General features: G+C 39.1%; 1 protein-coding gene across 4 annotated transcripts in view; it reads left to right on the top strand.

The window, feature by feature from the left end:
- Positions 1-16,163, top strand: part of FAM135A (family with sequence similarity 135 member A) — a 192,285-nt gene that overhangs the window by 86,498 nt on the left and 89,624 nt on the right. For 2 of the 4 annotated variants that reach the window (XM_019520495.1, XM_019520498.1), the window contains exons 5-11: positions 193-332; positions 447-517; positions 959-1,132; positions 4,878-5,004; positions 5,360-5,513; positions 9,139-9,216; positions 13,571-13,620. In XM_019520495.1, coding sequence (XP_019376040.1) covers positions 193-332; positions 447-517; positions 959-1,132; positions 4,878-5,004; positions 5,360-5,513; positions 9,139-9,216; positions 13,571-13,620 — 794 coding nt within the window. The remainder of the gene's footprint in view (positions 1-192; positions 333-446; positions 518-958; positions 1,133-4,877; positions 5,005-5,359; positions 5,514-9,138; positions 9,217-13,570; positions 13,621-16,163) is intronic. The other 2 variants (XM_019520497.1, XM_019520496.1) reach the window with 2 other exon arrangements.

Raw genomic sequence — 16,163 nt, 5'->3', positions numbered from 1 at the left:
CTGTGTCATAGTTCTAATAGCAGCGGTGAAACTTGCAAGGTTCACTGAGTGTCCGCTATGGTTTGGTTTTTAAGGTCTGTAGCTTCAGGGCAGCCCCACCCTGTGGACTGCTTAGAGTCAGGAACCACAAGCTTTTCAGATTCACAGGCCAATCTGTTAATGCTTTTCTGTTACTTATGTTTGTATTTTCAGGTGCTGATCTTGCCTTTCCAGCATCAGTCCATGACAACATAGTTTGCAGTAAAACATTTCAGATTCTTTACAAAAATGAGGAGGTTTCTGTGAATGATGTTATGATCTTCAAAGTTAAGATGCTGTTAGATGAAAAGAAGGTAATCTGTCATTCAAATAAAGAGAATTATTCAGATATTTCAGTGTCTTTAGGGATAATTTGCCATGCTAAAAATAATGGACACACATGTCATGTTTTTATAACTCCTTTTCAGATTGAAGAATCCCTTAATGAAATGAATTTCCTTTTAACTTTAGATCTGCACTTCACAGATACAGATTATTCGTAAGTTTAAGTATAATACAGATATTCTTAGAGCACTAAAATTCTTGATAACTACTCTTACATGGAGAATTTAAAACTATATCATACATAAAATATATATTGTTGTAGAATATTTGAGATATTCATTAGAAATTTGTTGGGGGTTAAAAAATCTAGGCAGTATAGTTGTAGACTTCAGTTATAGATTTTAGGAGATTTTATTATTGTTTGCAAATTCATCCCAGTGTTTCCTAGTAGAGGTGTAGATGATGTCTGTACATTCCATAATGTTAAACCAGTATTTAGAGTCTTTTATTGTACAGTTTGTGATACTGGTCTTCAGATGAACTTGTTTTACATAATTTTAGTTGTGTGTTGCACTCCTTATTTTATTACTTAAGTACAGTCACAATTTTTGAAGTAATTACACATATTGGTTTGATTTTTTTTGTTTTTTTTTAGGCCAGACGACATGAGCATGCTGCAGCTAATTAGTAGCCGAACATTAAAGTTGCACTTTAATATACACTGGGGCCTTCATCACTATGTCAATGTTATGTTTGATTACTTCCACCTCTCTGTCATATCTGTTATAGTCCATGCCTCTTTGGTTGCCCTACACCAGCCATTGATAAGGTAATAGCCCCTTAATACAATGCAGTGAAAATACTGGGTTTAGTTGTTGAGAATTTCAGAAAGAATGAAGCTTGCATGATGTATATTGTACTTTAAAAGATTTGGATTTCAAGTGTTTGTTTTTGTTTACACAAAAAGCTGGATGAAGTCTTGCATTCCAGTTTTGTTTTGCAGGAGAGAGATGGGGTCAGTAAACAAAGGCTGTATAGCCCTTCAGCAGGATCATACTTGACAGAAATGATAATGGCAGGCTTTATTTCTATTTGTATTTTCTATATATCCTAAATAAGAGTGATTCTTTTGTAGTTGTTATGCACTCATATTTTGGACAGTCTCTGCCACAAAGATCTTATAATCTGTTATCCATTGTTATTTTCTCTCACAGTACAAAGGTCAGAATGGGAGGGAGAGAGAGTGACTCATTCAAATTCTGACAGAAATTTTTGACACAGCTTGGAACTGAACCTGCATTACTGAATTTCAGTGCAATATTTTGATCCAGAGGTTAAAAACATCTTCTGGCTGGGGGTAGCTGAATGACCCAGTTTCGGGTGGAGATGCCTGGGCATTAGGACCTGGCTGCTACTGCTGCTTCTCCCTGCCTCTTATCTGCAGTGCAGTGCTGTGCAGTGTGGTGAAAGCTGCACTCTGCTGGAACAGCAGGTGGTATGTGCAGGAAGAATTCCCCCCTGCCTTACTCCAGGCCAATGTCTGTGGTACGGGCAGAGAGAGGCTCTATGCCACCAAAGGCATGGCTCTGCAGCATGGATCCAAAAGGCTCCATGTTGTGTCTTCACATTCTGTTTCCAAAGCAACTACATCTCTTGTGCTTTTAATAACGTGGCTCAGCTATTGTATTTAATCAGAAACTAGCTCCAATCACTGTTGATGTTCATTTTATAGTTCTGTAAGAAGATAAATATAATTTTAGTATCATCTTTGTGCTTGCTTTTGCAATACACCACTTTGTGTTACAGACTAGTAAGAGAAAGGGGACAGATGGTCGGGTAGTGGTGAGTTACTGGAAGGAGAAGAAACTTTCTCTTCTGCATTGAAAACCAATTACTGGTATGGTTATTGGTCCAAGGATAAGGGAAGATGCCTGCAGTAGATGCTGTTAGTATACTTGCAGTTACTGTGCTTGCTGTTCTTGGTGCACTGCTCTTCTTTCTCGTGGTACTTGTCACTGCGATAAAAGCAGCAGCATCTGTAAATGCCACTTTTTCTGCCTTTCTTGAAAAGTAAATTAAATTGTTTGAGGAGTTTCATTTTCTGATTTAAAATAAAAATACTCCACTGCTCATTCCTGTTTTTTCTTAAACATTAAGTTTCTAGGCTATAAGGTGCCGCCCTGCCATGCCTTCTGCCTAGCTTGAGATTCATTAACTCTTTCTTAAATTTATCACTAAATAGTTTTCAGACTCCTTCCCTGGATCATCTTCTTGCAAATATAAAGTGAGGAGGGGAGAAATCTCAAAAAAGCATTGATTTTGTAACTTAATTGCTTTCCCAATAGCATATTTTTTTATGTTCCTCCCAAATCTTCTCATATGTTCAATGCCACCTCCATCTCCTCTCTTAGAACTGCTTCTGAGTAAGTCTTAGGCTGTATGCACATGTTCAGAAAAACTTACTAGGAGACATGAACAGATGAACAGAATATCTGAACAGATATTCTAATGCTGAGCCCCTGAAGAGAAGAGAGCTTGCAGTGCTGGTGCTGCATAGCCAGGGTGTCCCTGTGCTCACATCTTAGCGTGCTCTGCAGGCTCCCTAAGTGTACCTGGTGACAGATGGCAGCAGTGCACAGGCCGTCTGGTTGGCTGACCTAGACTGCTTATAGTCAGCTTGTGTCTTCCTTCAGCACAGTGTGGGGATTGTGAAGGGGGCATGTTCTGCTCCCTACTCGGCTGGAGTAGTAGAGTCCAGAAAGTGACACACAGTCTCCCGGGGAGGGAGGAATCAGGAGCAGAAGCAGAGATACTGGAGGACTGTGTTGTGGCTTCTCTAAGAAGGGTAAGTTGTAGAGACATTCCCTTTCTCAGGAGAAATTCTTCCAGGATCGATTTAACTCTAGTAGGCCCTGGGTTTTTCCGTCTCAGTTTGCTGTACGCATAATTACCCATCATTGGTTCTTAAAGCGGCAAGTGAATGAACCTATTTAACTTTATCTCAACTTTATGTGAAAAGAGATGCCAAACTTGGTATGAACTTTCCTGTGGCTTCAGCCATTCTTAATGTAGTCCATCCAAAATTATTTTAAAATAATATTTTGAGGATACAGTTTAGTTCAGTGTGTGCTTTTTATAATACCTTTTTATAATTGCTGTTGGGAGTCTGACACAGCTCCAGTTCCTTCTACCCTCCCTTCAGCCCAAGCCTTTCTCCCTCCCTGATCCAAATGTAACAAAAAGTAAAAAGCTCCAAAATAGTACGTCATTTCAAGAGGTTTCTGCCACATTGTTTGCCTATCACATGCCCCCAAATGGGGTATGCACCTTGTTTTTGGAAGGCAGAAAGTAGGGGGAAAAAAGATTTTTCTGAAGTCATGCCTTACTGTACAGTACGTCTTCCTGGAAACATAGTGTCCAGGAAGTATGGCAGGACGAACTTCCTTGTGTGGGAAGGCAGCCATAAGACTAGGCCCCAGACCCTTGCAAGAGCAGTACCAACCCTTAACTACTTTAAATACTTTAAAGCAGCTGTCCATTTTGGCATCCAAAAGCAACCAGACACTGTACTCTATATTGCTCTCTGTTTCTATTCCAGCGAAACAAAAATTCAGCTTCCCTGTCTAAGTCATACACCACAGTCATGGAGGACAGATTTTTTTGGCAGGGTCAGGGGACACTGTGTGTGATATATACAAGTAACTACAATATTTTGAAGTGTTTCAGCTACTTTTGGAAGATTTTGAAGGAACTGTATGTTGGACAGCTGGCCCCTTAAACTGTTTCAAAGGCATTTGAAATGTTTCAATTAAGTGTGCTGACACTCTTTGTATTACGTTCTCTTTCTTGCAGCATCTCCTGTGGGAGAAACCTGAATCTTGTATCGTATCTCACACTATTCCTTTAGGCTTCCCTGTGGTCTGAGTCACGACTTGATCCTTCAGCTAGGTCATATCCACATTCTCACTCACGTTTTCCATCCAATTTCAGCTTCCTAGTTGGGTTTTTAACAATCCTTGTCTTCTGAGTAAAGCACTCACTAGCAGGTCTGCCCTTTGCAGGGCAGGACTCAACAGTTGCTCAATCTTTACTTATCCTCAGAGGGGATTGGTAGGTGAAACCAAGTCTACCAGCTCCTCTGGGTTTCAGCCCAGGGACCTTGCTTATAAACATCTGGTCAGGTATTTTGACACTGCTCCTACATGATGTATTCTACTCCCCTCTTCCCTTGTTTCTCATCTGTTTTATGTTCATCTCCCACCAATCAAGGTGTCTTGCCTCTCATAGGAGCAGTCATTCTGCACTTCTCAGCTAGCCTCTTAAGGGCCTTCTCCCTTTTATGTTCAGTACCCACTGTGTGTCAAGACTGGGGCTAATTGAACAAAGATGGCCAGTCCCGTGTATTTGCACTGTCAAGGATACTGAATAGCTTTTATTCTCACTGACTTTTTTTAAGAACATATGTGCTTTAAGAATTTATGATACGTTTGCCAGAATAATTTATCATAGTATTTATGCACTCATAATTGCATCCTTTCATTCTATTTATATGAAGTGCATATTTGTTTTTGCAGCTTTCCTCGCCCAGTGAAGACTACATGGCTGAATAGGAATGCACCAGCACAAAACAGAGACTCTGTAATTCCTTCTCTTGAAAGTGTGGTCTTTGGCAATAACTACACAAAACAGTTATCAGCAGATGTAAGAACATGATCTATCAGCATTTTTTTGATGGACAATAAATATTTTATTGGGAAATGTCTTTTAAGAAAATGATAATAAAAGGGTGAACATTATGCCCTTTACTATGCATAGTGATATTGGTAAGGAGAACTCTTCCAAAAAGCTATGCTATATGTTTCAAGATTTCTTACATAGAAAGCTTAAATTATTTAGTTCATAACTTCGCTGGGGTGTGATCTCTTGAGAAAATTGCAGAAAGACTGATAAGAATTAGTAAAGGGTAGGGAAGGATTTAGAGATCTAACTTCTTAAAATTTTTCTGTTAATGCAAGATTTTTGTCTGAAAATAATATTTGCATGCATCCTTTTTTAGGGCTGCAGTTTTGTGATTGCAGAGTCCTTCCTGAATCATGCCTACAATTTCCACTATACACTTTGTGCCAGTTTGCTACTTGCATTCAAAGGGTTACATAGGTATTTCATCATGATAACAAAGGAGCTCCCTTGCTCTCACCGAATTGAACTGGGTATGTCAAATATAATAAAATAAGCTGTTTTATTTTCTGCCCTATTGCTGTGCTTCTTAGAAGAGCCCATCTGAGATTGAAATATAATTCATCTTATGCCACCTACATATTGTACATCTGTTTACTGCTGGAACTGAAATAAATTGTTTATTAATAGTCCAAGATTTTTTTTTTAAAGTACGCTTACTACAGCTTAACAAGCTGACTTGTACCCTTTTGTAAATTATTTTTTATAGCTCTTAATTTTAAGATTTTTCTCAAATTGGTATATCTGATCATGAGAACATTTGAAATAATTTCTTAATCTAAACAAAATACTACAATCATCTGTATGCTGTAAGGAAACATGATAGTGTATAGTAAATTTTAATTTTTTTAACCTAAATTTTCTAACACAATTTGAGAAGAACACTATGGTAAAAAAAATTGGAAATTTAAGACAAAGAAGAAGAAATAGCTTTTAATTCAATTGTTTGTTATAAATTCTTAAATTGACCTATTCAAACTGAATTCCTACCCTGTGTTCAGCATCAGGCTAGTATGGTTAAGGCATGCCAGCTTCAACAGTCAGCAGCACACAGAGTGACGTGGCTAGCATTATATCCTTCTTGCCTTGACACTAGCTTAGATGACTAGGTGTTCATTTACATCTGGGTCAACTGGGGGCAGCTGCAGCATGAGTCCAAAGCAGGGCCTCCAGCTGTTACAATTTGCCTCAACTGCTCAGGCACCATGTCTCAGAAAGTTGACCAATTACCGTATTTACCCAAAGCCAGGTGACCGTACAATAATTAAGATTCTAGACATGAAAGATTTATCAGTGTTATAATTTTCCATGTGTCAAATCAAACTATTGGAGGGTCATCTTAAATGCTTCCCCCCACCGCTGCATTGAGATGAGCAGTGGTGAGGGGACAGATAGCAGGGAAGTCAAATGGCCTGACTTTTGCCTCCTGCTGTTTGTCCCCTGTCACCACTTACCTTCCTGTGCCTGACCCTCCTGTGGTATCTGCACTACTGTTGCCTTCTCCTCCACTACTTCCTCCCCGCACCTCTGCCTCCTGCTGCTGCCTCTTCCCCCTACCATGTGCTCCACCTCTGCCACCCTGCCACCTCCTCCCCACTACCACCTCTGCTGCCACTGCTTGTGTTCTGCCACTGCCATCTGCTCCCTACTGCATCTTCTTCCCCCTCCAATTCCCTCCACCACTGCTTACCCTCCACTTCCATTCCCACCTCCAGCCCTGCCCTTATATGGGCATGGAACAAATGGTTGTTCTAGCCCTGGGCTGGAACAGAGCTGCTAGTAGGGAGTAAGCAACAACTCGGGGGAGGGAGGAGAGCAGAGGTGGGGAGAGGTAGCTCTTGCGGCTTTAACCTGAATCTGGGTAGTGACTGGAGTCAGAGCTGTAGCAGCCAGGTGCTCTCCTCACCACCTTGTACTTAAAGTCAAAAGGAAGGGTTTTCCCCCTTACGTTAAATGGGGAAAAAACCCATCTTGGATTTGAGTAAAAACGGTAATATTAATTACCTGAGACTTCTGAAAAACAGTCTGAATATTCTATGGTTAAATTGTGTAAAACTTTACAGTAATTTAAGTAAGATTAATTTTGAAAGCATCTGTTTCCTTAGCATGATGAAACCATCATAGAATATTCTATAATTAGAAATATATACAAAGGGATGGTAGATGTATTCTGTTGACTATGTAGAACTTCTTACTGGAGCTTGAATCAGCAACCTTTCACAGGTGTTGCTTTGAAAATTATTGTAAGAAAATGTTTTAATAAAATACAGGAATGTTATTTAAGTCTATTCTGAGGTGTGATGTTCTCAAGAGCCATTATGTTTTTTTTTATCCAGGACATTGTTTTTCATCCAGGAAAGTTAAAGATTTCTTTTCTTTTAAAGTAAAGAAATCTTTTGAAATGCATTGTACTTTGTGAGTAAATTTTGCCAGTTGTACTAATTTTGCCTCTTAACTTAGGAAAATAATCAGTATGAATTTGTCATATAAAACTATTGGCAACATTTTAAAAGTGTAAGTGATCCGCTGAAGGAATATCCCAGAATTAATACATTTGATATAGTGTTCCTTTTTTTTTCTAGTTAAACTTTTTGCTTACAACAGTACTTGTAGCACCAGAATCTGAGGCTTTCTGTTCACCAGAGGCAACTAATAATGCTTATAGCTACATTATTATAAAGCAAAATATACACAATAAAAACAGAGAGAACACTATTTACAGACATATAATACAACCATATTGTATTCTCCAAAGCCCATTAAAGCCAGTGGAAAAATTCCCTTGGATCTCATTGGGCTTCTCATAGACCATGGTTGGCAGCCTTTTGCTGGCACAGGTGGAAGGTTTATTATACCACCAGGGCTGTGGGCTAGATATCTTCCTCCTCCCTGCACCAGCCAGTCAGCTGCCAGATTTCCTGCAGCAGGGGTAAACAGAGGGAAGCAACAGACTCCTCAGAAGAGGGCAGTGCTGTGGAGTGGAGGGGCAGCACAGCACAGCTCCATGAAACTGATCCCCCGGGTCAGATCGCACCTCTGTAGGCTGGATCAGACATCTTCGCTGGCTGGCTTTGGCCCACGTGCTGTATGTTGCTGACACCAGATTTAGAGAAATAGCTCTTTAATCAGCATCTCAACCTACATTGAGATAATGCAAATTAGAACAGAAATGGTAAAAATAATATTTCATTATTTGAACATTCATTTTTGTACTATATATAGTATATATTTATTGCTTACACTTTGTTTTACTTTTTTTCTAAATCTTTTCAATACAGTTTGATAATATCTTTTGTTTTCTCATTTATGAATTTTTTCAGTTATTTCAGTTAAATACTCTATCTGGAATGTGTATGTGACAAGTGACTAATACTTTTGATATAGTTACTAACAGTGCTAATATTGCTTTCTTTCTCATGGAAAATAACCAGTACTGATAGGTAAGAACTAAAAATGATTTTCTTTTAAATGGAGCAGTAGATAGACAGTCAGATATTTGTATTTCTACAAATATCCCAAAATAAGGAATACTGGATTTGCACCAAACTGCACATTATTTTTGTCACTAAATATAACTATTTGCCTTCAGTTTTTACACAGTATAATCTATTCTATATCTGAGATTGAAACAGACATTTGGGGAAAAATTCTCAAATTCTTTTAAAATCTCAGAAAAAGAATCGCTAGCCTTTGATTTAAATTAAATGTCTTTATCTTTTTTATTTCATTTCTTTCGCTTACTTCTATGATGTACATTTTTATTCATGCAAAAATGTCCATATATTTATAAAAATATAGTGGCTTCACAACATAATGCACAAAATACTGTTGAACATCTTAAATAAGTTTGTTTATTAGTATTTGAGCAATGTTGGTTTAAAAAATAAATTAGAAAATTTCTCAAGCAGATGTTAATGTACATCATGAATAACTAAGCTAGAAACTTTACTAAAATCTTTGCTTCAGTGTTCTGATTTAATTGCACTAATTACTAGGCTAGCAATAAGCTTTCTTACTAACTTTAAGGCAAATAATAACAAAGCACAGATGGAAAAAGAGTGTAGTAACTAGTCATGTGTATGCAATCCCTATAACTAGCCAAGGCCAGCATGCAGGTCCTTTATGAACGCCTTCTCAGAAGAAAATATCTACGAACCCAGAGAGACGCCTATCTAGGTATGTTTTTAAAGCAGGTGATATAACCCCTTAGCATTTTATTATTAGTACAGAGTAATTTTGCTTTATGTTTAAACAGTAGCAGAAAATATAAGGATCATATTCGGCTCTGATGCAAGTATATGAAATTCCGGTGAAATCAGTGGAGTTGAGCATACTTGTGGCTGGGTTGAATCTAGATGTAATGACTGGTTTAGTGACTTTTTGTTTTGTCTAACAGAAATGACTGAAAGGTTTAAATGGTTACAGTTGGAATCATGTAGCTGGCTAAAATGAAATTAATTGGTACAACTTTAAATTTCTAAATGACAAGACTCGTGTTTCTCTCTGATGAATTTTTTATATCTTCACTGGAACCTCAAAACTCATTTTCCTACTTCTAAACAAAGCACACTCAAGACCTAAATTGTAGCACTTCCTATTTAAATGAATAGTCTCCCCTTTTGGAAACTGCCAGCAGTGCTTCTTAATTGGCCAGAGAATGTTGTTATAATGCTAAACAGACTTCGATGGGGAGAGCCAGACTGGTGCACAGAACATACCCAGGTCTATTACATGGTAGTGCAAAGAATTCTTAGGGTATCAGCCAAATCAAACATAACGGCGTTTTTCTGGTTATTTTTCTGTTTATTTCTTACTGTTTTTAAAAACAGAACCACCATAATTGCATCAAGTAAAATAGCAAGATAAAACTTATTGATAAAGAATGCTTTATTTACTCAGATGATTGAAGTTACCTTTGATGAATTAAATTATAGCAGTAATATAATTTGTAAACTTTTCCATTAACACACTTTTTTCTCAGAGGATTGGCTATTGTATAAAGTGAGTCCAGATGGCAGTTCCACATGTAGGGTAAACTTGCAGTATTGAGTATGATAAATAAACCCTATAGCTTTTTTACCTCAATCAGGAGATTGAATATTTGTGTCCATATCCAGAATTAAAAATGTGTATGTGAATTTTGCAACTTTTTTCAGAATAATTCTCTTTAGCACTTATTTAGCCAATAGAAATATATGAATTTAAAAAATGCTGTTTTTACTAGTTTCTGACAACTTTATGCATTTCTACAAATTGAAAGCATGGTTTCTCAAAAGGTAAATAAACTTTTAGTTACATGGACTAGACAATTTGTTGTTGTTTGCAAGATCTAATTAAAATGATGTGATTATTTTTAACTAGATATTTACCCAGTACTTCAAGATAAATTGGGTAAATACATTGTTACCCTGAAAATATGTTGTTCTTAAGTATATCCTATAATTCTTTCTACAAGATACTTTAAGGTTTGTTGTATTGACTTCCATGTTTCCATGAGATAATGTATTTTCTCATTTTTCCTTGATTTGTATGATGATTCAGTGATTCAGAAAATGGAATTAAATCAGGGGTGTCAAACTCATCTGGCCCAGCAGGCTGGATGAGGTCATTGGGCTGGTCTGATTCCCAGACTGGGACCACACACTGGAGCTAGCACCTAGGGCTGGTTTGGCCTCATATAGAATACACCCCTTGCCAGCCCGTTCCTCCTGCAGTGCATGCATCTGGTCCAGACATCAGGCATGCAGAGCTGGTGTGACACATGGGCTGGGCCCAGTGTCACACACCACACAGAGGGTTCAGGGTGTGGGCTGCATGTGGCACTCTGCTAGACCAGCCCTGTGTACTAGCTCTGGTGTGGCCTAGTCCAGACTGGCCCCAGAGCCAGAGCTCAGGGCCTGTCTGGCACAGGCAGTGCAAGCAGTGCCCACCCTGGACTGAGTACCTGTGCTGCATACAGTGCTTGTGACACCAGGTCCAACCTGCATGCCCGACTGGTTCTGCGCACCTCATGTGGCACATGGGGCTGGTCTGAGACTCATGACCCAGATCTTAAGGCTCTATAGACTGAATCTAGCTTGCAGGCTGTATGTTTAACACCCCTGAATTAAACCATACAAACTGGATACAAACATGAATTTAGACTGCCACCCTTACTCAGGAGAGGTGAGGTGAGTGAAGATGGCAGAACAAGTAATGTTTGTCTAGATTGGTTCTTTTTTTCTGCTATTCCATTTTTTTGTAAGACAGTATGATGAATATTGAGAGTAACTGGGGAAATAAATTATCCCATGTCAATATAAATCATTAGGACTACTGAGAATGCTTCAATCCAAAGATGTACACAAATCTTATTCCAAAGATATTCATATTGACTTTTAACAAGATAACTCCTACTGCCCCAATGAGAATAAGTGTAGAAGAATATAGCACATCAGAATTTACAAAAAACAGAAATTTATTTTCATAAATGTCATACACATTTTGCAGCCTGATTTCGAGCTGCTGTGTCACAAAACTGACACATTGATGATAATGGACTGGTCTTTTTGAAAAAAAATGTATTTCTTAAGTATGAAGAACTAAAACAACAAATTTTGTTCATTTTTCTTTTAACAGCAATTTATTTAACACCATATTTCTTACTAGAGTACTCTTTAAAAACTTTAAAACAGTTTAAATAATGGGAAGATCCAGTTATTTTGTTAAATGGTCTTAGAATTTAGTGGTGAACTTATTTTATTTAAGTAGATCCTGTACCATTCTCATCATTTTCAGTACTTAGCATGATCTAACTCTACCAGCATCCCCTAAATTCCTTTAGAAGGAAAAAAATAACAGCTGTCACCTGATATTACATAATATTATCAGTTATTTTAGTTTGGCAGATACTGTAAGAAATAGTTTTATAATATATATTTAAAGTGTGAGAGTTCATTTTCAGTGAGGCTGACTCCTTAATTAATTAGGCATTTCTGAACATTTTATACAAAACGTTTGTTTTTAAATATTCAAAGTTTGTAAATGTATATGAGATATATGTGTATATATATTTAAAATCTTTAGAAAAGCCACAAAATACAAATATAATTTTTATATACGCTTTTAAAATATGCCAACTAATGTATGAAATTAAGCTACTGATATCAAAACATTTGAGTCTAGAAATGGTCTATAATTGAGAAAAGTAAAAATTTTATAGAGTTTATTTAACTACTTTGCACCATAATAGCATTAGGCATACAAACAGTCTTGTTGACTTCAGAAGAACCACTTCGTTGTTTAACTTTCTTGTGTTTATACTTTTTCATTTAAAGCCTGCTTATTTTCTGAAATAAGAAATGTAATCAGTCCTTGGTCCTGGATTCTATAGTTTTATCCATCAGGATGGAGGTCTGCTGAAGTTCTGCAGATGTCCAGGAACACACACATTTGTATTATTGTGGCTTTTGTCTTAATTTAAAATTTGAACAATCATTCTTATATAATAAAGAGCTTAGGCTGTCTGTCTGTCTGTAACGTTCTTGAAGCACTCTGATTGGTTAGTGAAACAACCAATCAGAATGTGGAGCACTGCCATGACCGGGGGGGGGGAGGGGGGCGGTAAGGCCAGCTGGCTTTGCTCCCCTGCTCCAGCCATGTCATCATGGCAGCACTCCGCCGCCTCCAAGGAGCAAAGCCAGGGGGAGAGCAAGGCCAGCGGCACTGGAGGCGGGGGCGGCGTGCGGAGGGGGGGGTGGGGGAAGGTAAGGCCAGCTGGCTTTGCTCCCCTGCTCCAGCCATGTCATCATGGCAGCACTCCGCCGCCTCCAAGGAGCAAAGCCAGGGGGAGAGCAAGGCCAGCGGCACTGGAGGCGGTGGCGGCGTGCGGAGGGGGCGGTGGGGCAAGCTCCCCCACCCCCTCCCCACCCCTGGGAAGCAACAGCGGTGTGGGTTGGTGGGTGGCGGCACTTTGTCCCTGCCTGCCCCCCCCATCCCCTGTCATTCTTGATGGGCAATTCACTAGTTAAAGTAGAAATGTCAATTTAATTCTGTTATGTGGCTTTACTTTAAAGCGACACCATCAATTTAAAAATCATGCTTTTGTCTAAAGCCATTGTTTAAAATAACGTCTAAACTTATTAATAGTTTGTTGTATTTTTTCTCATTTAAAAGTGTTTGTGTGTACACTTGACCATACATCATGCATAGTTTACCTGTGTAGAGTCTATTATGCATTTGCCATAGTTTTTCTATTTTTTGAACATAAATGGAAAAGTTGTAATAGGTTTTAAAGCAGGGTTTAAAATAGGCAAATGTAATTATAAATTGAACTTAAATGTCACAGGAAATAAGTGTTTAATGTAATCAGTTAAAACTTTTGACTTGAGTTTTGAAATTTATTATATTTCAAGTTGATGGTGGCTCTTTAAGCAGCATCAAACTGTCTTTGACAGTGTTGTTTAATGGGAGAAGGTTGTTTGCTTGAAAAACATAGTTTTTAATATGGTAAAATTTGTTATTTCAAGCTTATGTACTCTAATTTTTCCAGAGAACATAGATGTAGAAGCTCGCCTAACAGACCTATGTGAAGAAGTAAAGGTATTTACTGTCCTTCATTTAAAATAAATGTAAAATAATTGTAAGAAACAGGAGTCTGTTGCCAATATTGCACTAGAGAAAAAAGACTGCTAGGGGTCATTCCCAGTATTTTATGTTGCTACAATTTCTCTCAGATATTCCTCATTCTAAGACATGACACTCATTTTACTCTCCACACACATGTGTTGGTCCGTTTATTGTTGAAACATCTTTGTATTTGAAAAAGATGTTTACGCTATAAAACTGAAATTATAGGAGGGATCAGTATTTACACTAAAGGGATGAATCCCATAATTAAGCTGTTCTCAAGTGCCTCTTGCTGTCACACATTGTACCCTAGATGTGCCATGGTAGGTTGAGAGTGATGGTTCCCAGTGACGTTTGAAATGTGGAAGGTAGTTGAATTGTAATTCATTCTAATATTTCTTTTCCTCCGATTAGACTGTTTAGTGCCAAACTGTCAAATCTTGGATCTCTCTTTTGTCCTAAACTGTATTCCCCTCCTACAAATCCTTCTCTGTCTAGAATTCTAACTTCTTAAAAGCAAAATAGACATTCAGTACATTCTTTTCTGTTTTAATTTCCTCTTCATGTTTGATGATGATTTCCTTCTACTGCCACCACTCCTACAATTTACTTACCTTTCCTTATTGTAACTAAATACTTGACAATGGTTTCAGATGTTCCTGAAGAGGTGAACTAATTGTAAAGTATTCATATATAAGAAACTAGTCTAGATCCCTGTTCCTGATCATGGTTTCCCTCCCATGTAGCCTGTTACCTTCTTCCTCTGCTGGTCCCACAGTTAAAAAGACTGTGTTGTGAAATAATGCTTTTCTGTTCCGTGCAAATGTCATTTGTCTCTCTGACCATTTTGAGTGTTCTCTCCCTCTTTTTTCCTCCCTACATCTCCCAGTCCCTCAGGCTCTGTGGTTTTTAAGACCCAGACTCCATTTCTTCTCCCTTTGTGATTAGAGATTTTCTATTTTTCTGACCTCAGGCCTTTGCAGAGAAGCTGCAGAAAACTGTTTTAACCTATGCAGATGTCCCAAGTTACTTTGATTTCAATAGGAGTCTTCAAGGTTCAACCACTCTCCCTTATCCCTAACCTGCAGTATAGGCAGATCAGCTCAGGCAGCATATGGCTTACCCCAGTATACACCAAGTCATTTGCTGATACAGCACTTTCAGCTAAAATGTATAAGCTGTAAACAGACAGATTTCCCAAGTCACCATATATTCCATTTTTCTTCCTGAAAAAGACCCAGTTCTATCCTGTTTGCCTCTCTACTTGCTGTCCTGTCGCATCCTGCTCTTTTGTCTTCAGCATTCTATGACATAACTCTTTATTCAGTCTCCTTAGATTTATTTTGTAACTCTGTCTTTATGTCCTCTGGCTTGGTTTCTGCTTTCTTTATTCCATCGAAACTGGCCTTAACAAGTAAATAGTTCTCCATTAGCAAAGCTTAAAAGAGAAAGTTTCTGAATTTTTTCAGAATGCAGACCAACTCCCTGTTCTTCAGAAATACATATCTTATTTATTTGTATCTAAGATGACATTTTTATTTCTTCCAGTTAGCATAGGGGAAAAAAGCCCTTTGTCTTAGATTCACATACAGAGTGGCATTTAGGGGTGGGGGGAGGGGCAGGCGGCTGCTATAGCTTTGACTCTGGCCCTGAGCCTGGATCAGGGCCATAGTCAGACCTTCCTCAGCTGCCCTCTATTTGCCCTCCTCAGCTTCTATTCCACTTCCTCCCCCCCTTACTGTCAGGCACAGCATGGCTCTGGCATGGGCTGGATTCTTTCCTAAACACAGAGTACCTGGAAACTGTGTACCATGCCAGGCTAGTCAGCAGTGCTGACACGGCTGCATGGCCTCTGCCTGCCCAGTCAGGAGTGCCAAGATGGCTCCGTGGTCAGCAGGGGCTGCACTTCCACTTCACAGATTTCATAGACATTTGGGCTAGAAGGGACCCTGGCGGATCATGGAGTCCAGCCCCCTGCCCCAGGGGCAGGAAGTCAGCAGGGATCATAGGATCCCAGCAAGATAAGCATGCAAATGTGTCTTGAAGGCATTCAAAGTGGGTGCTTGAACCGCCTCCAGCGGCAGTCTATTCCAAACCTTGGGGGCTCGGACAGTAAAGAAGTTCTTTCTTGTGTCCAGCCTGAATCAGTCGTGGTAGAGTTTGTGACCATTCGATCTTGTCATCTCTTGGGGTGCTCTGGTGAACAGACATTCCCCCAGATCCTGATGAGCACCCCTGATAAACTGTGCTCTAGGAGGGAACACAGCCCAAGCAGCATCTGACAGTAAGGATGGGGGGAGGGTCAGGGATTGGGGAGCAGTGGGAAGAGGCAGACATTGTGGGGAAAGGCAGGGGAGGGGCAGGGATTATGGGGAGCTGGGAGTGGGGGGGTGTCAGTGGTGGGGTGGGGTGGGGGACAGAAGGCTAAAACAAAAAGTGGGGGGGAGCAGAGGGCAAGGGGGTCATCTGACCCCCACTAGCCACTGCTTTTCCTTCTGTATCAGTGGGGGAAAGGT

The sequence above is a fragment of the Gavialis gangeticus genome, unplaced genomic scaffold (genome assembly GCF_001723915.1).
Source record: "Gavialis gangeticus isolate Ggan-Ray unplaced genomic scaffold, GavGan_comp1, whole genome shotgun sequence".
Lineage (NCBI taxonomy): Eukaryota > Metazoa > Chordata > Crocodylia > Gavialidae > Gavialis > Gavialis gangeticus.
The sequence above is the reverse complement of the archived record's forward strand: the minus strand, read 5'-3'. Positions and strand labels throughout refer to the sequence as shown.